Source organism: Pygocentrus nattereri, chromosome 14 (assembly GCF_015220715.1).
Source record: "Pygocentrus nattereri isolate fPygNat1 chromosome 14, fPygNat1.pri, whole genome shotgun sequence".
Classification (NCBI taxonomy): Eukaryota; Metazoa; Chordata; class Actinopteri; order Characiformes; family Serrasalmidae; genus Pygocentrus; species Pygocentrus nattereri.
Genome location: NC_051224.1, coordinates 14808037 through 14825653, shown reverse-complemented (window position 1 = coordinate 14825653; position 17617 = coordinate 14808037). Strand labels below are relative to the sequence as shown.

General features: G+C 38.2%; 1 protein-coding gene across 2 annotated transcripts in view; it reads right to left on the bottom strand.

The window, feature by feature from the left end:
• Positions 1–16196, bottom strand: part of atp6v0a1a (ATPase H+ transporting V0 subunit a1a) — a 29336-nt gene extending 13140 nt beyond the window's left edge. For both annotated transcript variants that reach the window (XM_017725285.1, XM_017725288.1), the window contains exons 1-9: positions 16113–16196; positions 11696–11852; positions 10796–10874; positions 10557–10654; positions 8817–8945; positions 7366–7448; positions 4897–5023; positions 4673–4755; positions 4434–4527 (exon numbers count right to left, since the gene is read on the bottom strand). In XM_017725285.1, coding sequence (XP_017580774.1) covers positions 4434–4527; positions 4673–4755; positions 4897–5023; positions 7366–7448; positions 8817–8945; positions 10557–10654; positions 10796–10874; positions 11696–11812 — 810 coding nt within the window. In that variant the 5' untranslated portion in view covers positions 11813–11852; positions 16113–16196. The remainder of the gene's footprint in view (positions 1–4433; positions 4528–4672; positions 4756–4896; positions 5024–7365; positions 7449–8816; positions 8946–10556; positions 10655–10795; positions 10875–11695; positions 11853–16112) is intronic.
• Positions 16197–17617: the final 1421 nt, after the last annotated feature.

The window sequence follows — 17617 nt, the reverse complement described above, 5'->3', positions numbered from 1 at the left end:
TCTAATTTGAGTTAACAAGCTGTTGAACAGCTGAAGACAAACCCTATTTAACAAGGCATGTTTCTCGTGCTTCCATTGATCCTGAGTAACAAGTCAAGCTTTTCCAGAGTTTGGGGTCCATGTATGGCTTCATATATGGACCTGGTTTGCTCATCAGAAATTACTTATGGAACAGGGAGCTGAGTCAGAAAAAAACAGTACAGCTCACCAAGAGTCTATTTTAGGGGAACTGAAGAATCTCTGTATAGGCCCTGCCAGAAGGCTGAAAGTGAGCACAGAGAAAGTGAGCACAGAGAAAGTGAGCATAGAGAGAGAGAGACAGAGACAGAGAGAGAGAGAGAGAGAGAGAGAGAGAGAGAGAGAGAGAGAGAGAGAGAGAAAGAAATGTGAGTGACTGAGTGAATGAATGGAAAAGCACATTAGACAGAAAGACAGTAAATGAATGAGTGAGAGACAATGTGAGTGACTAAGAGAGAGCATGAGTAAGTGAGAGAGAGAGACAGAGAGACAGACAGAGAGAGAGAGAGAGAGAGAGAGAGAGAGAGAGAGAGAGAGAGAGAGAGAGAGAGAGAGAGAGAGAGAGAGAGAGAGACACTATGCCAGCAGATCAGCACATACCAGACAGCTCAGGTGCCAGTCTTAATGCCTAGGGCTGCCCACACACTCATCATTCTCAGAGCTGTCTGGTCTACCACCCACACACAGCAGACTGCTGCTGCCTCAGCCCCTCAGAGACAGCAGCGGGAGTGGCAGGAAGATTTACACAGCTTTACTAGTTTTCCCTGGACCTGCCAGTGAAGTGGCATCTTCATCTGTCTCTCCATCTGTCTCTGTCTCTCCCAACCCATGTATCCCTTCATACTCCACCTCAGAAATACACAAGCCTGTTAATAGCCTGGCGTTAGCACTATTAGACATATATACTACAGTAGTGGCTCTCAACCCCAGTCCTGCTCTGCATATTTTGGTGTTTTCCCTGATCAAATTACTCAGAGCATTTCTTACTCTAGAACATTATCTAAATGCTCCATGGGTTTATACTTTTGTCTATATTTCTGTGTGTACGCTTGTTGAAGATATCGCTTGGGTGATGCTGGCGAAGGTGAAACCAAAACCTCCGGGAGCGACTGGCGCTCGTTGGCAGTCATGATTGTTTACCTCTGGATGAGCCACGTGAAGCAACATAAGGCATTGTTCTTTTGTGCATGCAGGTCAGTTTAAGAGCGCAATCTGTTCAGACTGAGGTCTTCTACAGGTCACATTTAAAAGACATTGAGAACAGTCAAACAAAAAAAATGTTACTTGTGTTGTCTTACACATGTCATGTGGGTTTTTAGTTACTTCTGATTGCTCTACCTCATCTACCGGCAGTTCACAAGCTATGTTATTAGGTAAATTAACCACGCAAAACTTGTAGTATGTAATTAAAATGATTTTTTGTGATTTTAATTCTGCAATTTTGATATACAAACGACTCGTCCTTTAGCAGTAGTTGGAGATATCGATAATACAGTTGCACATAAAAGTTTGGTTACTCCCAGTGAAATTACATCCCCTACAGGTAAAAAAAAAAAACATGTTCCACTAATTTAGTGCACCACTTTTATTTATTTGCCTATATTTATTTGAGTTCAATATGCTGAAAAAAATAAACCACAAAACATAAGTGTGCTGTAACTTTGGAACAGGGTACATTTTATATTTTATTTTTCCCCAACATTAAATTCAGCAAATAAACAGTAATTGTGCATTAATATGTACAGAAGTGTGTTCCGTGCATAGGATGTGTTTCTATGTGTTTTTTTCACATAGATCTTTTGACCAGGCTCACTTTCACAATATGACTGTGATTTTTGCACCGCAATACAATACAATAACTTTTTTGGTCAACATCTAATTTCCCATTCAAAACTGCAGCACCTGGCGAGAGCTTAGTGAAGACAAATTTCAAGACTGTAATATAATGTGTAAATCAGAGAGCCTCTTACTTTCCTGTTTTTCAGAAAGCATTTTCCAAGTAGAAAAGTGAATATTCCAGGTGGGGAACTAAACAGTACAACACAGCAATATCTTGTGTTTAAAAATAACAACATTTTAATATATATTTTTAAATTATTAATATTTCTTAACATGTTTTAAGCCTATTGTTCGACAAACGCATTTTTTTTCTTAATTCAATGTTTCTGGGTGACCCCAATAAGACATGACTCCCAACACTACATTCACCTTCCATTGTAAATTGCTCTGTATAAAATATTTGTCAATTATGTCATGTGTTGAGGATAAATTCTGCTTTGAATATTGTTACATATTGTTACATTTGACAAAATGACAAGTTTTTAATGGTGATTTGTCTTCTTCACAACTCTGTATTGCTATACAATTAAACCAATTTAAAAATGGTTACTGTACACTCAAATCTGTCAGCAGAATGATTAATTATATATTTTGTATTTTTGTAAACTGGTTGCTTATTTATTTTGTGTCTTATATGTGTTTATGTTTTATGGGTTTGGTTTAATGTGTTTTGTATCTAAGCACCTTTTAATTTTGCTCTATGTGAGAAGCATTACTGATTACTGTATTAAAATCAACCTGTCTAATGACTGCAGATGAAAATGAGCTAAATCTGGCTAAATGTTGTTGACTACTGTAGTTTATTAATGTATTAACTGACCCTGTTAAGTAAACAAATAAAAAAAAGTAATAAAGTAATTGTATCATAGCAAGTATTGTGATGCTAGTTTGTTGAGGCCTGTTGGCTTTAAAAGTGGACAGAATGTCCTGGTATTTTGACTTTCATCTAATGAAGATCACAGAAGCCAAAATGTCATTAAATTTAATGTATTAAGTAAATAGAGTGAGAATTGCACTTTTACTGGAAATCATTCAAATTGGTCAGTCTATATGGTGCTACATTATCATAGTACAAAATTAAACTCCACTAAATACACAGCATATATTATCTTGCAACACCCATGTCACAACACCCCTGGGTAGGAGTGGAAGGATGAGCAAAGAGCATTAGGTAGCTGTGAGATCCCTCATGTGAAGTTTGGCAAGTTGACCAGCAATCGAGACTGTGTGGGCAGTTTTGCTGTGTGGGTGTATATGAATTTGAGCAGGTGTGAGGGAGACACCACGTGCATGTGTGTATGTGGAAGAGCAGAGGGTGAGTCTCTGCAGGTATGGTCACTATGTGTGTGATCTGCAATTGACGGTCCACACCCAGTGGCATTAAGCCTTTCCTTTTCCTAATAAGGCTTTGGCAAAGTTCCACAGATGGGCTATTATCCCAAACACTATTACCCCAATATAAACAGTCCCAACAGGAGCCACCTCTGACTCACTGATGAGATATGATGGCATCACTGTTCTTACACTGGCAAGCGGGACAACTGAAAAACGACAGATAAAGAAATGTTTGCACAAATGGCGTATGTGTGTGTCTACTGTAATCAGATCTAAAACATGGCACTGGGCACTTGATCACACACGGCAACTGATTTAAACCACTCTGATTATGCCACACAGTGCCGGCCTCATCATATCTACTTACAATAACTCTACAGTCAGATGAGCTAGTAATCAATTGCTTCCTGTTTCAGAGATATTGATTTATTTCCAATGCATTTTCTCTCTGTAAACAGTCTAGTGTGTAAACATTTTTGGTCTAGGCACTGTTTGGGCAGAACTCTTGCATAACCCATTTGATGATTTGGACCCAGCCCATCATATGACAGCAGTCGTGATGATGGAGCGGTCATTTAGCAGTTCTTGACCATGTAAGGGAACCTGCTGTAGCCCTTCGAGGAAGGCAAATGCAAACATATCAGACAATCACTGTCACACACTCACAAACCTAGGCAGACAGCTGAGTACACACACAGACAGAGTCAAGAGCTCACTCACAAAGCCACACAAAGAAATGACTCGATTGCAAATACACTGTTCATTAATGGAGACTTCGTTATCCATGCCACGGGTAATAATACACCCATGACAGAACCTTTATTTTAACTTTCTGCATTTGCATTTCACATACTGTCCCAACTTTTTTGGAACAGTGTGGCACATTTTTATACATATTGCCATGCTCAGCAAAGGCGTTTTATACTATTCTTAAGATGGCGTGCCTGGGAATTTATTTGTTCTAGGATTTATTTTGCACATGCCTTGCAGATACGGATGTATTTTGGGGGGCTTTGCCTCTCCCAGCATGGAACCCTTTTGTTTATTTTGTAATTGTGAACATCTTTACTCTCTACTCTGTTGTATTTGGTTTTAATCTCCCTGTAGGGCTTAGTGTAAGCTTGTTTTAAAAAAGGTTTTAAGTGAATATATATTAATGAAATCATTGAATGTACAACCAATAGCAGAATAAGCACCAGAGGCTCATTTGACACGTGCACGTGCATGCATGTCTGACTTACCATTTGGAGATCGTCAATACGAGTGTTTACTCCTGCTGCCATTTCCTTCCTCTCTTGGGGGGTCTCGGGGCATGGGTACAGTGAAGCCCGAAACCTGGAAGTAAAAAATACATAAATGCATTTAAATATGATCACAAGCTCACAGATATTGTCACTCTACATTAACTGAAAATTCAAACTGACAAAGTTATGTCATTTAGTGAAATGTCAATCTATGTAGCAAAAAGAAGCAGTGGTACCCTTCACAGATCTTTTTCACCCGGTTCTTCAGCTGGTCTCCCTGGAAGAAAATGATGAATACTGACTTGTACACATGGTCTCCCTGGAAAACCAACAAACCACAGAGAAAGAGGCCACTGTGAGCAACATGTCACTGAAGTCAGCTGTTAAAACTACATTCAGACCTCAGTGTTATTGATCAAGTAAGTTCATTTCTGATCAGACTGTTGGAAGGGCGACTGACAGTTGTGGGGTCCTCCAGTGGATCTTCAATGTCTGCTTGGCGTAAGAACACGTTGCCGCGACAAACTCGCCACAACATCCTCTCAAAGGTGGGAATCCTCTCTCTGCCAATCACACCTGCCACAAACCTGCAAGACACAACAAAGTCAAATTTATGTGTGAATAAATTGTACAGGAGCAAATAATATGTCCTTGGCAATTATTAGTTTTCATGCTTTAAATGAGCCACATTAAAAGTCACTGTTAAATAATAACACACAGGACTGCACACATTAACTGAATTCTGTACTAATCTGTGAAGTTAATAAATAGCACTGTGCTGTTCATAGATTAACTTTTGAATGTTGTGTTGCTTGACAGCTATAACCTACTGTTAAAGGGGAATTCCACCGATTTGTCTGCGTAATTCAGTGGTTAAGTTATTCAGAGTGGTTTCATGTGAAATGCCCTGTTCTAAAGAAACCTACCGAATCAGAATTGTTCACAGTGGTTGCCATCCGATATCTGAAGTATTGAAAGCATTGAAGATCCCTCATTCACCAATATCACCAATACTGAAAGTTTTTTTCTTAAATTTGCTCTTGATAAAGGTCCCAAGAAAAAGTCTAGGTCAGATTTGATCTTAAAGACATGATCTTAAACCGCAGAATTGTTTGCACCTTTGTGCTCTTGAGTGTGTGTGTGTGTGTGTGTGTGTGTGTAGATTCTGTTCTTACCTTAGAACAAATCTCACATAAGAAAACATTGGTGAATGTCAGAATGTCTCTGAAAACCGCATAAGTGTGTTTTAAGAAGAAATTTTTCTTTTTAAGAATGTTTGTTGAATGAGGCCGATTGTTATATACAAGAAATGTTACTGCACATTTAGTGAGTGACAGTTTTGGATTACAATTGTTTTAAAAAGTCATTCATGGTGATGAGGTACATATAGAGTGTTGTAAGTCAAAACTGTTTCTAAAGTAAACATAAGACACATGTACGTTTACCAGTAGTTTTGCTAGTAAATAAAATGGCTATATTTGCATATATTTCCTATCACCACCACTGTAAAGAAATCAAAGCCGACAAGTTACTCTACAGTGAACAATTTTACATTTTACCACTCTGAATGACTCAACCACTCAATTATGCAGAAATCATAAAAAATTGGCAGAATTTCACCAACTCAACATCTCTGTAGTAACTGTTTATTGTAGTTATTATTAATAATACATTAAATAATTTAATTTAAAAGTATTCAGTTAAAAATCATTATGGAATTAGTTTTTGACATTGTAAGAGTTTTGCTGTTTTTAAATTTTATTTTATAAAAGCACTAAGCTGCTCAAGGCCATACATTATAGTGATTTTAACACACTCAGGGTTTTTTTTATTAACAACCTTTCACCATTGTAAAATGACTGTAATGCACAGTCCCAGGTGGCTTTTTATCTTTAATCTTCTCAACTTCAGTTATGCAAAAATTAACTCATTTCTACATTTAATTTAAGAATAATCCTAAAAATATGATTGCATGTGGTAATCAAAGGTCATATACTATTTGATGTCTGATGACAATATTTTAATCGAATAGATCCTATGATTTGTAACACACAATTATTAATAAATGCAGTGTGACATAAGTTCACTAAAACTACATTTTTGTTTAAGTCACACTTTATCTTCTAATTTAAGTCTGAATCAGCCAAACATGCCTTTTGCCATTGTGCCACAGGCATAAACATATAGCTGGGTCAAATCAACATTATGAGTATTAGCTAAATGGAGGTCTCAGATCAATCCCAATTCCCCCTAGCATCAGCACTGGCTATGCATTAGTTGCTCATCGGGTTATATAAAACCACAAACATCACTTCCTAGAAAAGGAGCAAACCTTACATGTGCATACGTTCCTAGAAAAGGAATGTATGCACTTCCTAGAAATGGAGCATACATTAGATGTGTACATATGTAATGCTTTTAATAATAGCATTATAAACTACTATTACACGTTTATAAACAATCATTTGTGTTTTCTTGATCATTATGATCAATTCTTCTGTATGAAGCCACAAGCCGACAGCATGGCAGTTTATATTTCTCAAGCAGGATTCTCAAGCAGGGATAATATTGGCCAATATAGTTAAAAAAATAAGCAGCATCAATACTGTAACACCGGAAAAGGGGCTTTGCAGAATTCTTAATGGTGTATTAGTTTCTGTTAATTAGCTCTTTATTTTTTCTGAATTCTCCATAAATAGATTTTTATGTATTATGCAAGATTTAGAGGTACTTGATCCTTATTCATCAGACTCTTACTGTCTGAAGCCATGATGTACATATAGTAGAGGAAGATGTGGCACTGACAGCCAATAGCTATAGTTCAAGTGATGAAGCTACTTAAGACTGTCAGGTCAAAGATGTAGGAACAGCCCAAACAATGCTTCAGAAAACAACTTAGCAGATGATCAAAGAAGCACAGGAAGCTCACCCCAGCCTGAGAGGAGCCACACGTCCAACCTCATTTGGATCCAGTAGAGTGGATGACTCCTCCATCAGAGAAGGGTCTTCCATCTGTAAATGGAGAGAAAAATGTATCATTAAATAGGCGGAAAAGAAACAGACACTCAGAGACAAGGAGAGAAAAGGAAAAGCAGAACTACATTAATTGCCTTAAACAGAGAAATTCAAAATATTGTTAGAATATAATGCTTCTTTGGAAAGCAGATATGTATAAAAGTGCCTCAGCTTGAGGGAAAGCAGGTTGCTCCATTGATAATAGCACTAGCTTGTAATTTACGTATTATATTACAGCTATAGTTATACATACACGTTTATCTGTGTTTGATTACTGATTAAAAGACTGTTGTATGTAGAGAAAGAGGAGGGATAAAAAAAAACAACAAAAAAGCAAAAAATATAATAATAATAATAATAATAATAATAATAATAATAACAACAACAACAACAACAACAACAACAACAACAACAACAACAACAACACCACACAACAAGGTGTGTCTCAATGCCTGTATTCAGTAAGCTGAATAAGTCTTAATGTGCTTTCAGGAGCTGAGCCACACCTATTTTGAAGCACCAACTCATGCGCTATATATATATATATATACATACATACACACACACACACACACACACACACACACACACACACACACACACACACACACACACACACACACACACATATATATATATAAAATTTGCGGACGTATTTCCATTATTGTGGCAGTGTACTGTACTGTACTGTACTGTTTATAAGACAACCATTACAGCTGCTTCAATATAAGCCTTGACTGCAAATTGCTTAGATGGCTTGTCTGTGAAGAAGTGAAGAGTGTTCTTGGATGAAGTAAATCATTACAATCATACAGCTAACTGATTTACACTCAGCAGAGCCCATATTATCTTGTAAAAGAGACAATACCCTTATAAAGTTTGCCTGCAAAGAGAGACTAAGTGATTTCTGGTCAAAGATCACAGCAGAAATAAAAGAGGTATGCTGTGGTGAATAAATGATTGAGTTAAAGTTGTACCTTAAATATTTTTCCATAAAAAGTTCCTCAACTGAAGGAAGTAAAATGCTGAACGGGTTAAAGAACTCACACTGAGTTGGGCAATCCAACCCTCTCAATGTCACAACAGATTCTTTGCATGTTTTTTTTGCATGTAATTACACATCTTCCTTGATTACTCATGGTGGCAAATAACATTACAACAAAAAATAACATTACAACACACGACTGATGGCCTAGGTTTTGTGTTTTTTTGTTTTTTTTTTAGGGTGTGACAAATGTTCTGTAACTGCATCAGAAAATCATTTACTGCTAGTTCTATGGTGAAAAACAATTATTGGAGCTGGATAAAAATGTGAAAAATAAAGCTCCAGAAGGAGAATGAAGAGAGCTTTAACGATTTCAAGACCTCATCAAAGAACTGCTGTGTACGTCTCAGGATGTGTTTGAGCTCAGTCAGTTCCAGAAAGTTCTTCTTTAGTGCTTCCTGGTTAGTGTTGATCTCCTTCAGCTCATTCTCCAGTTTTTCAAATGTGGCCTGCACAAAGACACAAACAAATTACATTATGAAAATGGATGGAGAGAAATTAGTGAAGAGTGGTCTCAACCCCTAGAAGCAATTCAGCCCAATTTTGCTTTTAGGATGGGTATAGGACATAAGTGCTTTATGCACTCTTAAACATTTAAACTATTAAAATTGCATTTCCTTAGCACTGGAGCAACACTGAAGATTGGAATTATTGTTTTGCCTCCCCCTGACTTATATAAAGATAGGTAGCAGTTGCACAGGAAGGACTGTGGGAGCGACAGTGGTGCGGAGTAGATGAAGAGAGTCCTAAAACATTTAGAAATTCTGGACATTAGAAAAATACAGCAGCAGTTAATCATACTGTTAAAATGTGGTGCAGTTTTGTAATGAGTTACATTCATTTTCCAAGTACATGCTAGAAATTAGTGTTGAGATAATGGAGGAAAACTAGCCCACAACTCTGCATATATTATCAATGTGGACAGTTAAACTTGCTTGCATTTTAGTGACATGCCCACAAGGAAGCCAGTGGTTGGCAGACTAAGCAATTCACCCTGCTATAATGTAAATGCAGCCTATGAACAAACTCAATATAGCAGAGCAGAGTCTTACTTTGTTTTCATAGCTAAGGTGATTGCTAAAGTCTACTACAAACTAGAGTTTGGCTTTTTGTGACATACCGGCATGTTCATTTCATTCGGTTAGCTTCACATTGTGATGACTAAAGGGCATCAATTATACATGTGAGTGCTTGTTTACTGGTCATGATTTGCATTTGAGCCAAAAAACTACTACGAGATGCTTATCTTGTGTGTGTATCACATGTATCACAATTAAAGCAATAATAATAAACTCTACTTGATATCTGCTCCTTTAGGATTGGTTTGCCAATTTAAAATGTAACCAATCAGGTTGATCATGTTGTACATTCCATAATCCATCCTCCAAAATGAATTCTTTACTATAAGTGAAGTGTACAGAGCTAACATGCTTTTAGAAGAAGCAGAACAGCATGCTCTGATGTTGATTTCCCTCATTTAGTGTGGACCATCACATAAATGCATTCTCATTAGCAGTGAACTCAACCAGAGTTCACTTGGAAATGAAGAGAGACACAGTTTTGGGCAGACTGTGAATCATGTATTTAGTGCACACTTGAGTTTGAGTGTTCACACCTATCAAAACAGACCGAACTAAAGAAAAGGTCTGATAGGTCCATACTTAACAAATAGCTATGAAAATGCCCTTGGGTGAGCTGGGATTCAGTTTTGAGCCCCAGTTGTATTATGTATGATCCCAGAATAAATTTGGCCACATTCTATATAGAAACTAATAGCAGGTCTCTCATTTCACCATTGAGTTAATGACACAAACTGGCTGAACAACAATACAGTTATGTGAGCACTTGGGCATCAGGTCATGAGTTGAGAATTTTGTGCTAAGGCATGTGACAAAGGCTTATAGTCTGAACCGTTATCTTAAGAAAAAGTGTCTAGTAGAATCTATGCTCCCACAGTCAATTTGCTTTTATATGACAATGTCTCAGAAATGGCTTAATATAAAATGGGGTGGGCAAGTTAAAGTGCGCTAAATTGATATACATTTCTCAGACATTCATACCTCCAAGTCAATCATATCTCGAGGGAAAGGGACCTCTGGGTTCTCCCCCGTGTCTACAATATTTATGTTGGCCTTCTTTATCTCCTTCTCAACGAATCCTGTGAAAAAAGTGAGACAGAGTGAATTTGAGAGAGTGAAAGAGAAAGAGAGGAATGAAAGATGGTCAAAACATCTGTTAGGTTGCTCCATAGGTTTTAATCATCTTCTGGAGAAATGCATATAATGCATTGCTGACTCACGCAGTTTGCGGTCCATCTCCTCACAGCGGCGCACTTCATTTACGAACTTCCTCTGAAAGACGTTCACATCAGGATTCAGCTGTGATTTCCACAGAACAGAAGTGTGAACTGAATTAGGGAGGGGCTCTTACACAGTAACAATATTGTACACTGAATTTTAAAATCACCTGACTAAATTAAGGTTCTAGAGCAAGTAAGAAATCCAGAGTAACAACTCCCTTTGCTCCTTCCTCTTAAATGGATGTATATTTACATGGCCTGACTGAGTCCTCTTATTATTAAGTGTTACTTCTTTAATTTAAAGTTAAGTGATACTTCTTTAATCCCACAAACAGGGAAATTCCACCTCTGCTTTTAACCCATCCGTGAAGTGAAACACCACATACACACTAGTGAATAAACACACACTAGGGGTCAGTGAGCACACTTGCCCGGAGCGGTGGGCAGCCCTATCCACAGCTCCCGGGGAGCAACTGGGGGTTGAGTGTCTTGCTCAAGGACACCTCCGTCATGGACTGTCGGCACTGGGGTTCGAATTGGCAACCTTCCGGTCACAGGGCCAGTTCCCTAACCTCCAGCCCACGACTGCCCCAGGTGAAGTGACTGACGTGACTTGGATACAAAATGTTTTCTTTAAAGGGTCCATGTCTTGGAAAACTCAATTTTCTTTGCTTTGTTAAAACAAAACAGTTTGATGCAAAGAATGATGTCATTATTAGCAAAGGGATAAATAAACAAAAAAAAAACTAAAATGTAGGTTCCTTTAAAAGGCAAAAACAAATAAGAGAGACTTTGAAACAGGATCCTTTAGAAGTAACATATGGCACTAGCTAATTATTCAATTGCTATCCACTCTCCATTCAGAGGGCCTTAATTGCCTATGCTTTAGCGTTTACTCACATCTCTGAACTGCACCATGCCGATCTCCCCAAGCTCGCTGACACAGCAGTAAGCAGACTCAGACTGCAGGAAAAGCTGGGCCAGAGTCATCTCCTCACTACGGAACAGCTCCCCCATGATGCACTACGCTACACCACCCCACACCACGCAGATAAATCTGAAAGAAAGAGTGAAAGTAAATGTGAGATAGTAAGAATAACAAACTATAGCATCATAGAAAAACAAAAAGCTTTAGGTTAACTCATACTTGCAGAAAGCAAACAAAAGTTTCAGTTCACAGACATGAACAGATGGTAAAACCGGCGGCAAACCAAAACCAAACAGAGCAGACACATATCTAAACAGAAAAAGTGTTCAGTTTGCAGCACGAAGTGTGAGATATCTGCACTGAGGCAGCAGTGTGCCTTTACAGAGGGGAAGGAAGGGAGGGTTTTATAAGTCTGATACCACAGATCAACTCAAAGCTGAAAAACAATGCGTTAACACTTCACACTTCCACTTCCAGCTCCTACGCTGCAGGCTGTAACGTTTATTCAGAACTCAACTGTTTAAACCTAAGATGCAGAAGTTCACCCTTACAACCATATACATATATACGTTTATTTATGTAATAAGGCAATTGTTTTCAATCTGACATTTTGCTAAAAAAAACTTTTCAAGGTCTACAAAATTACTGCTTTTGTTGTTTGATATATACTGCTGTTCTTCTGGGCCAAAAAAGTGAGACGGTAAAAAATACTTCCTGTTAAAACAGCTTCATATTATCTATGTTTACTCATACTGCATAAATATTTATTAATGAAAAATTTTAAACTCCCTTTCCCTCCTTTATAATCATGCAGCAATATAGTTATCTCATGGTCATACTACTTCTCTCACATACACAGCACAATTTCTATAAAGCAACAAATTCTCACACTGATGTAGTACAGCAGATTTGTACTACAACGTTAATGCTCTGGTGATTATTTCTTGATATTGTTTATAACTCACCTTATATTTTAAATCAACATGCTCACAATACTTATGTCGCTCATGCAACCAATACAAATATCAGAAAATATTATTAATGCTAAACACTGTACTATATTGCATCCATTATAAGTATTTATGAACATAAATAAGGAGTTTGAATCTTGACCTGTGTGGTGAAGTTTTCATTCCAGTAAGAGTTTATTCACAGATATAAGAGAGCTCTCAGAATCAAAAGGTTCTCTCTGCGACTGGTCAATTCCGGAAAAGGCCTTTTCCCCATTTTAATATTCGCAAGTATCTCAAGACAAGTCAAGACAAGGAATTTGTTAGGATATGAAAGGTGACCGTACTACATAGGAATTCTGCTATTTTGAAAGTAAAATCTTTCACCCACAAAATTGCACTCAACACAGACGAGTCTTATAATTCTGAGCTGATAACACGAGAAATCTGATAAACCAAATTTAGCTACATAAAATAGTACTAGTGCAGTATCCAGTTTTCACGTTGATTTTATCATATACTCTAAACTGCACTACGACTGATGCTTGAGGTGGACAATGTGACAATATGTTATCATTACTGTGCTAAATCAAAACAATACGCTTTTATGAACAACTGCATGTATCATAAATATGGGCAGATTTTATGGACAGCCTATAAAGAACAACCAGTGTATTATAAATATATAAACTGCTTGGTAAAGTGTAGCTGCTGGCGTGTCATGGTTGTCTATTATGCCTTTGTCTTATTTTATTTGTTTGGTTTTTTTTTATTAAATTTATTTTACATTTTTACCTGCTTCTTTCTTAAATGGTTTTATTTTGCAAGCATTGTACTTAATAGCCTTTAAATGTGTCGCTACACTTGCTGCTTCTTTTAATCCACTCCAACTAGAAAATGGAAAAGTGTGATACATTTCATGCACCAAGAAAGCATCTTTACATATTGAGATACTATATTGTTACCACATCATCCAGGCTCTGACTAATACTGTGCAAAAGCCAATGAAGACAGGCTAAAAAGTTGCATTGATCAATTGATCAGTATCATACATCTATAATCAGTAATGGTGCACCTAGAAAGCATGAACGGAACCTTATGCTTCACTGATGTCTCATCATTCCTATAGCATGTGACAGCACACGCAGCTGTGGGAAAAGAAACATGGTATTCAGAAAGAATCAGAAAATACAATGGGGCATTTGGATATTCACCAGAACTGAATCCCTTAGGGGACAGAGCTGAGTCTCGCCATAACTTACTGCTACGATAAAACCGCTAAGACAGTGAGTTACGGCAAAAGAAAACAAAAAAAGCAGCTTAATATGCACATAACTTAACTGTTCAAAGAGACTGTTTTCTCTCGAGTTTTACAAATTTGACTTCTGTTTTTGTTGCAAGTGTCAACATTTTGACTTAAGCACAATATGAATGAAAGTGAAATAGCAGGCTTGGGTCAGGGTCAGACAGAACAGGCTACAGTCATTAGAGATAAACCACAAGTTTTGGGTTGGATCCACTCTGACTCTGAAATATCTCAGGCTATATATTTGAGTCATTTTTAGGCCTGACCCAAGCTCTATTTCCAACCTCCCTTTGTTTATATTTTTTTATATTATATGTTTTTGGTTTGTAAATGTACAGCAGCAAAAAGAATTCAGCTGTGGAGAAGGACTATAAGACCTGAGTTGGGAAACAATAGAGATTAGAGATTAAAGCTGAGCCATATAACTCCACATACTGGGCCCTGGAAATACATTAAACATCCTAGATGCACCAGCTCATTTATGCGTATTTTACATTTAAACACCACATGGACAGGGACGGGTCTACAGCGCCAGACTACAACCTCACAATATAATTACTGATTTGAAATTTTCCACCAATTCAAATTTTATTAAACCACCATCCGTAAGGAAACTGCGCATGTGTGTCTCATGGAAAATTCGAAGCATGTTCAATAATGCAACAGGCTGTGGAGTGCGGGCCCTGCACTTTTTCCACTCTCGTCACCCAGCCCAGTATCAGACGGATAGAAGGCTGGTGCTATTTCTACACATTGTAGTATTTCTTTTGTTTTACATATATATTATATCCTTATGAAGGGTTTGGTAATGAGCTGATGAGTCAATATAAGTGTGAGAAAGCAAAGAAAAACAGTCTATATGTAACCCATGTGTGGAGTATTTGTATGTAATGTTCTAAGGTGATTCAATTAAAAGTGTAAAATCTGAAAAAACATGCTTTCATTGGGGACTATTTTGCCTTACAACACACTCCATGTAAGAGTTTAAAAAGTGTTTTAGAATAAAACCTGATCATAACACTAAAAAGCTTTTGCAGATATTCGATTGTCAACTATTCTGACTCTAAGTTTATCTAGAACAAAGCGTTTCACATCAAACCAATCTGAACGATTTTGTTTACATCTTCACCATTTAATTATGCAGACGTTTTGAAAAATGGGTGGAATTCCCCTTTAAATCACATATAAATACACACACACAAGACTAAAGGAATTAAGGCACACACGAGACTTAGCCACCCGTGAGTCTAACCGTGAGGCATGTGTCGATACTACTACAGAATAAGAGACTTAACGTCTTAAGATTCAAAAGCATTCATTGTGTATTGAATAATCCACAATCCGATCTTCTACCCAACTGAGTCTTTTAAGCCACGGCATCTACATGTTGGTAGCGATGGATTAATTCATTCACCCCACTAAATATTCCACAATAATAACGAAAACAATAGAAATATCTGACGCTGCATGGTGTCGCTACGTGATCAAATGAATTCGTGAATGTAGAAATCTTTATTCTTTACACATTTTGAACTCCTGTGTCCCGAGACGCCCGAGTTGCCCTGTTTGTAGTGTTTTTAAAAGCCCAGTGAAATCTCATAACCAGTAACGTTACTTCAACATCGCTGAAGCAAGGAGTGTTCAACAGAAACGTCTTAAAGGTCGACACAACATAGCAGCAGCCTAAATTTGTGGATTATATTTACCAAACCTCTCACAGAAAGATATCAGAGAAGTTAGCTAACCACTAAGCCTTCGATAACAGACGCCTAAAAGCGAACCAGTGAGCTAACAAGCTAATCTGAGCTGTCAACACAAGTTTTACCTCAGCGCAACATTTGCTGTGGCGACTGAAACAATATTAAACATGCAAACGAAGACGAGTTAAATGCATAAACTCACTTTTGTGACCTAAATTAACTAGCTAACCATCACATAAGCAGAGTTAGCCAGCCAGCTAATGCTAACAAGTCAACCCGAACAGCAGCAGGTTAGCTGTTTCTGCCACAGAGAACAAACAGCTATTAAAGCTACAGCTTTAAAAGTGCTTTAATAGCCGTCAGAAGATCAGCTCAACACGACTACATGACTCCTAATGAGCGTAAAGTGAAGCCGCCGAGTTATTTTACTTACAATATGATACTATTAGCTGAGCAGGAGACTCCCACTAGGCTGTGTCCCACTCAGTTCACCGCAGTCCTCTGAGCATCAGCTGACTGCCGGCGTGACGTCAGGGGAGGCGCATGTGGGACTTACCTGGACACGTCACAGCAGGTGTTCTTCAGTAAAATGGTACGGCACATTTGCTTTCAGTAATTAAAAAAAAGATTATAATTTATTTATATAGTAGTTTTTTTATATATAAGAAGCATTTTTGAGAAATTCAGGTGGCGTACCATATTAGCCCAGTTTTATCAGCCCTGCACTGGTTACCAGTTAAATTTCGCATTGATTATAAAATTCTATTAATGACCTATAAAGCTCTAAACGGACTCGCCCCTCAGTACCTGAGTGAGCTCCTCTCCCACTATGAACCATCACGCCTACTTAGATCACAAGGCACTGGCTTACTACTGGCACCAAGAGTTAATAAAGCTGCATCTGAGGGGAGAGCCTTCTCCTACAAAGCCCCCCAGCTCTGGAATAATCTTCCTGTTAATGTTCGGGAATCAGACACAGCCTCAGTCTTTAAGTCGAGGCTAAAAACTTACTTGTACAGTCAAGCCTTTGGTGATTAGTCTTTCCTGTCAGGTCTAGACCTGCTGGAGTCTCTGCTGCTCTGTTTTACTGTAATCTGTGATCAGTCACTCTTTACAGAACTGACTCTGTGTTTTTCTTTCCTTTCTCTGCCGAGCTGATCAGCTGCCCATCCTGTGCGTCTGATGCTGTTGCCTCTTCTGCCTTGATTGGTGCCGCTGCTCACCAGCCTTCTGGACCGGTTTGACCACCACTGAGCTTCTTGCTTTACAACGCTGTGCAGTCCTCACCCTCAGATCTTTCTTTTCCCACTTTACTATAATACTTCATACTAATAATGTTTGCTATCCGGTGTCGACCTTAGGAGGATGGGTTTCCCTTCTGAGTCTTGGTTCCTCTCAAGGTTTTTTCCTCTTTTAGGGAGTTTTTCCTTGCCACCGTCGCCGCTGGCTTGCTCATGGGGGCTCGGACCCGGATTTTCTTTTCTTTTCTTTTCTCTTCTTTCTGTAATACTGATTGTTCTGTAAAGCTGCTTTGTGACAACACCTGTTGTAAAAAGCGCTATATAAATAAATTTTGCTTGCTTGCTTGCTTGTGTTCCTCAAATCATTTTTCTGGTAACAACAACAGCTTTCCATGAACCCTGATGAACCACTACCACTACCGGATGACCACTACCACTAATGAACAAGTCAAGAACGACAGTGACAGGGAAAATTCCCAAAGAGCATGGGGAACCAAGACCAAAAAAGGGAAGCCATCCTTCTCTGAGCCGCACCAGATAACGGGTTAGCATTCAAAGGTAGTAGGACAAAGAGAAACACAGTAGAAACAAGCAGAACAGCTAACTGTGAGGCGGCCTATTTTAAAAGTCTGTCAGAAATATTAGGAAAATATTTCATGGACTCTCCATTATGTTTATCTTAGTCCAGGGGCACTCT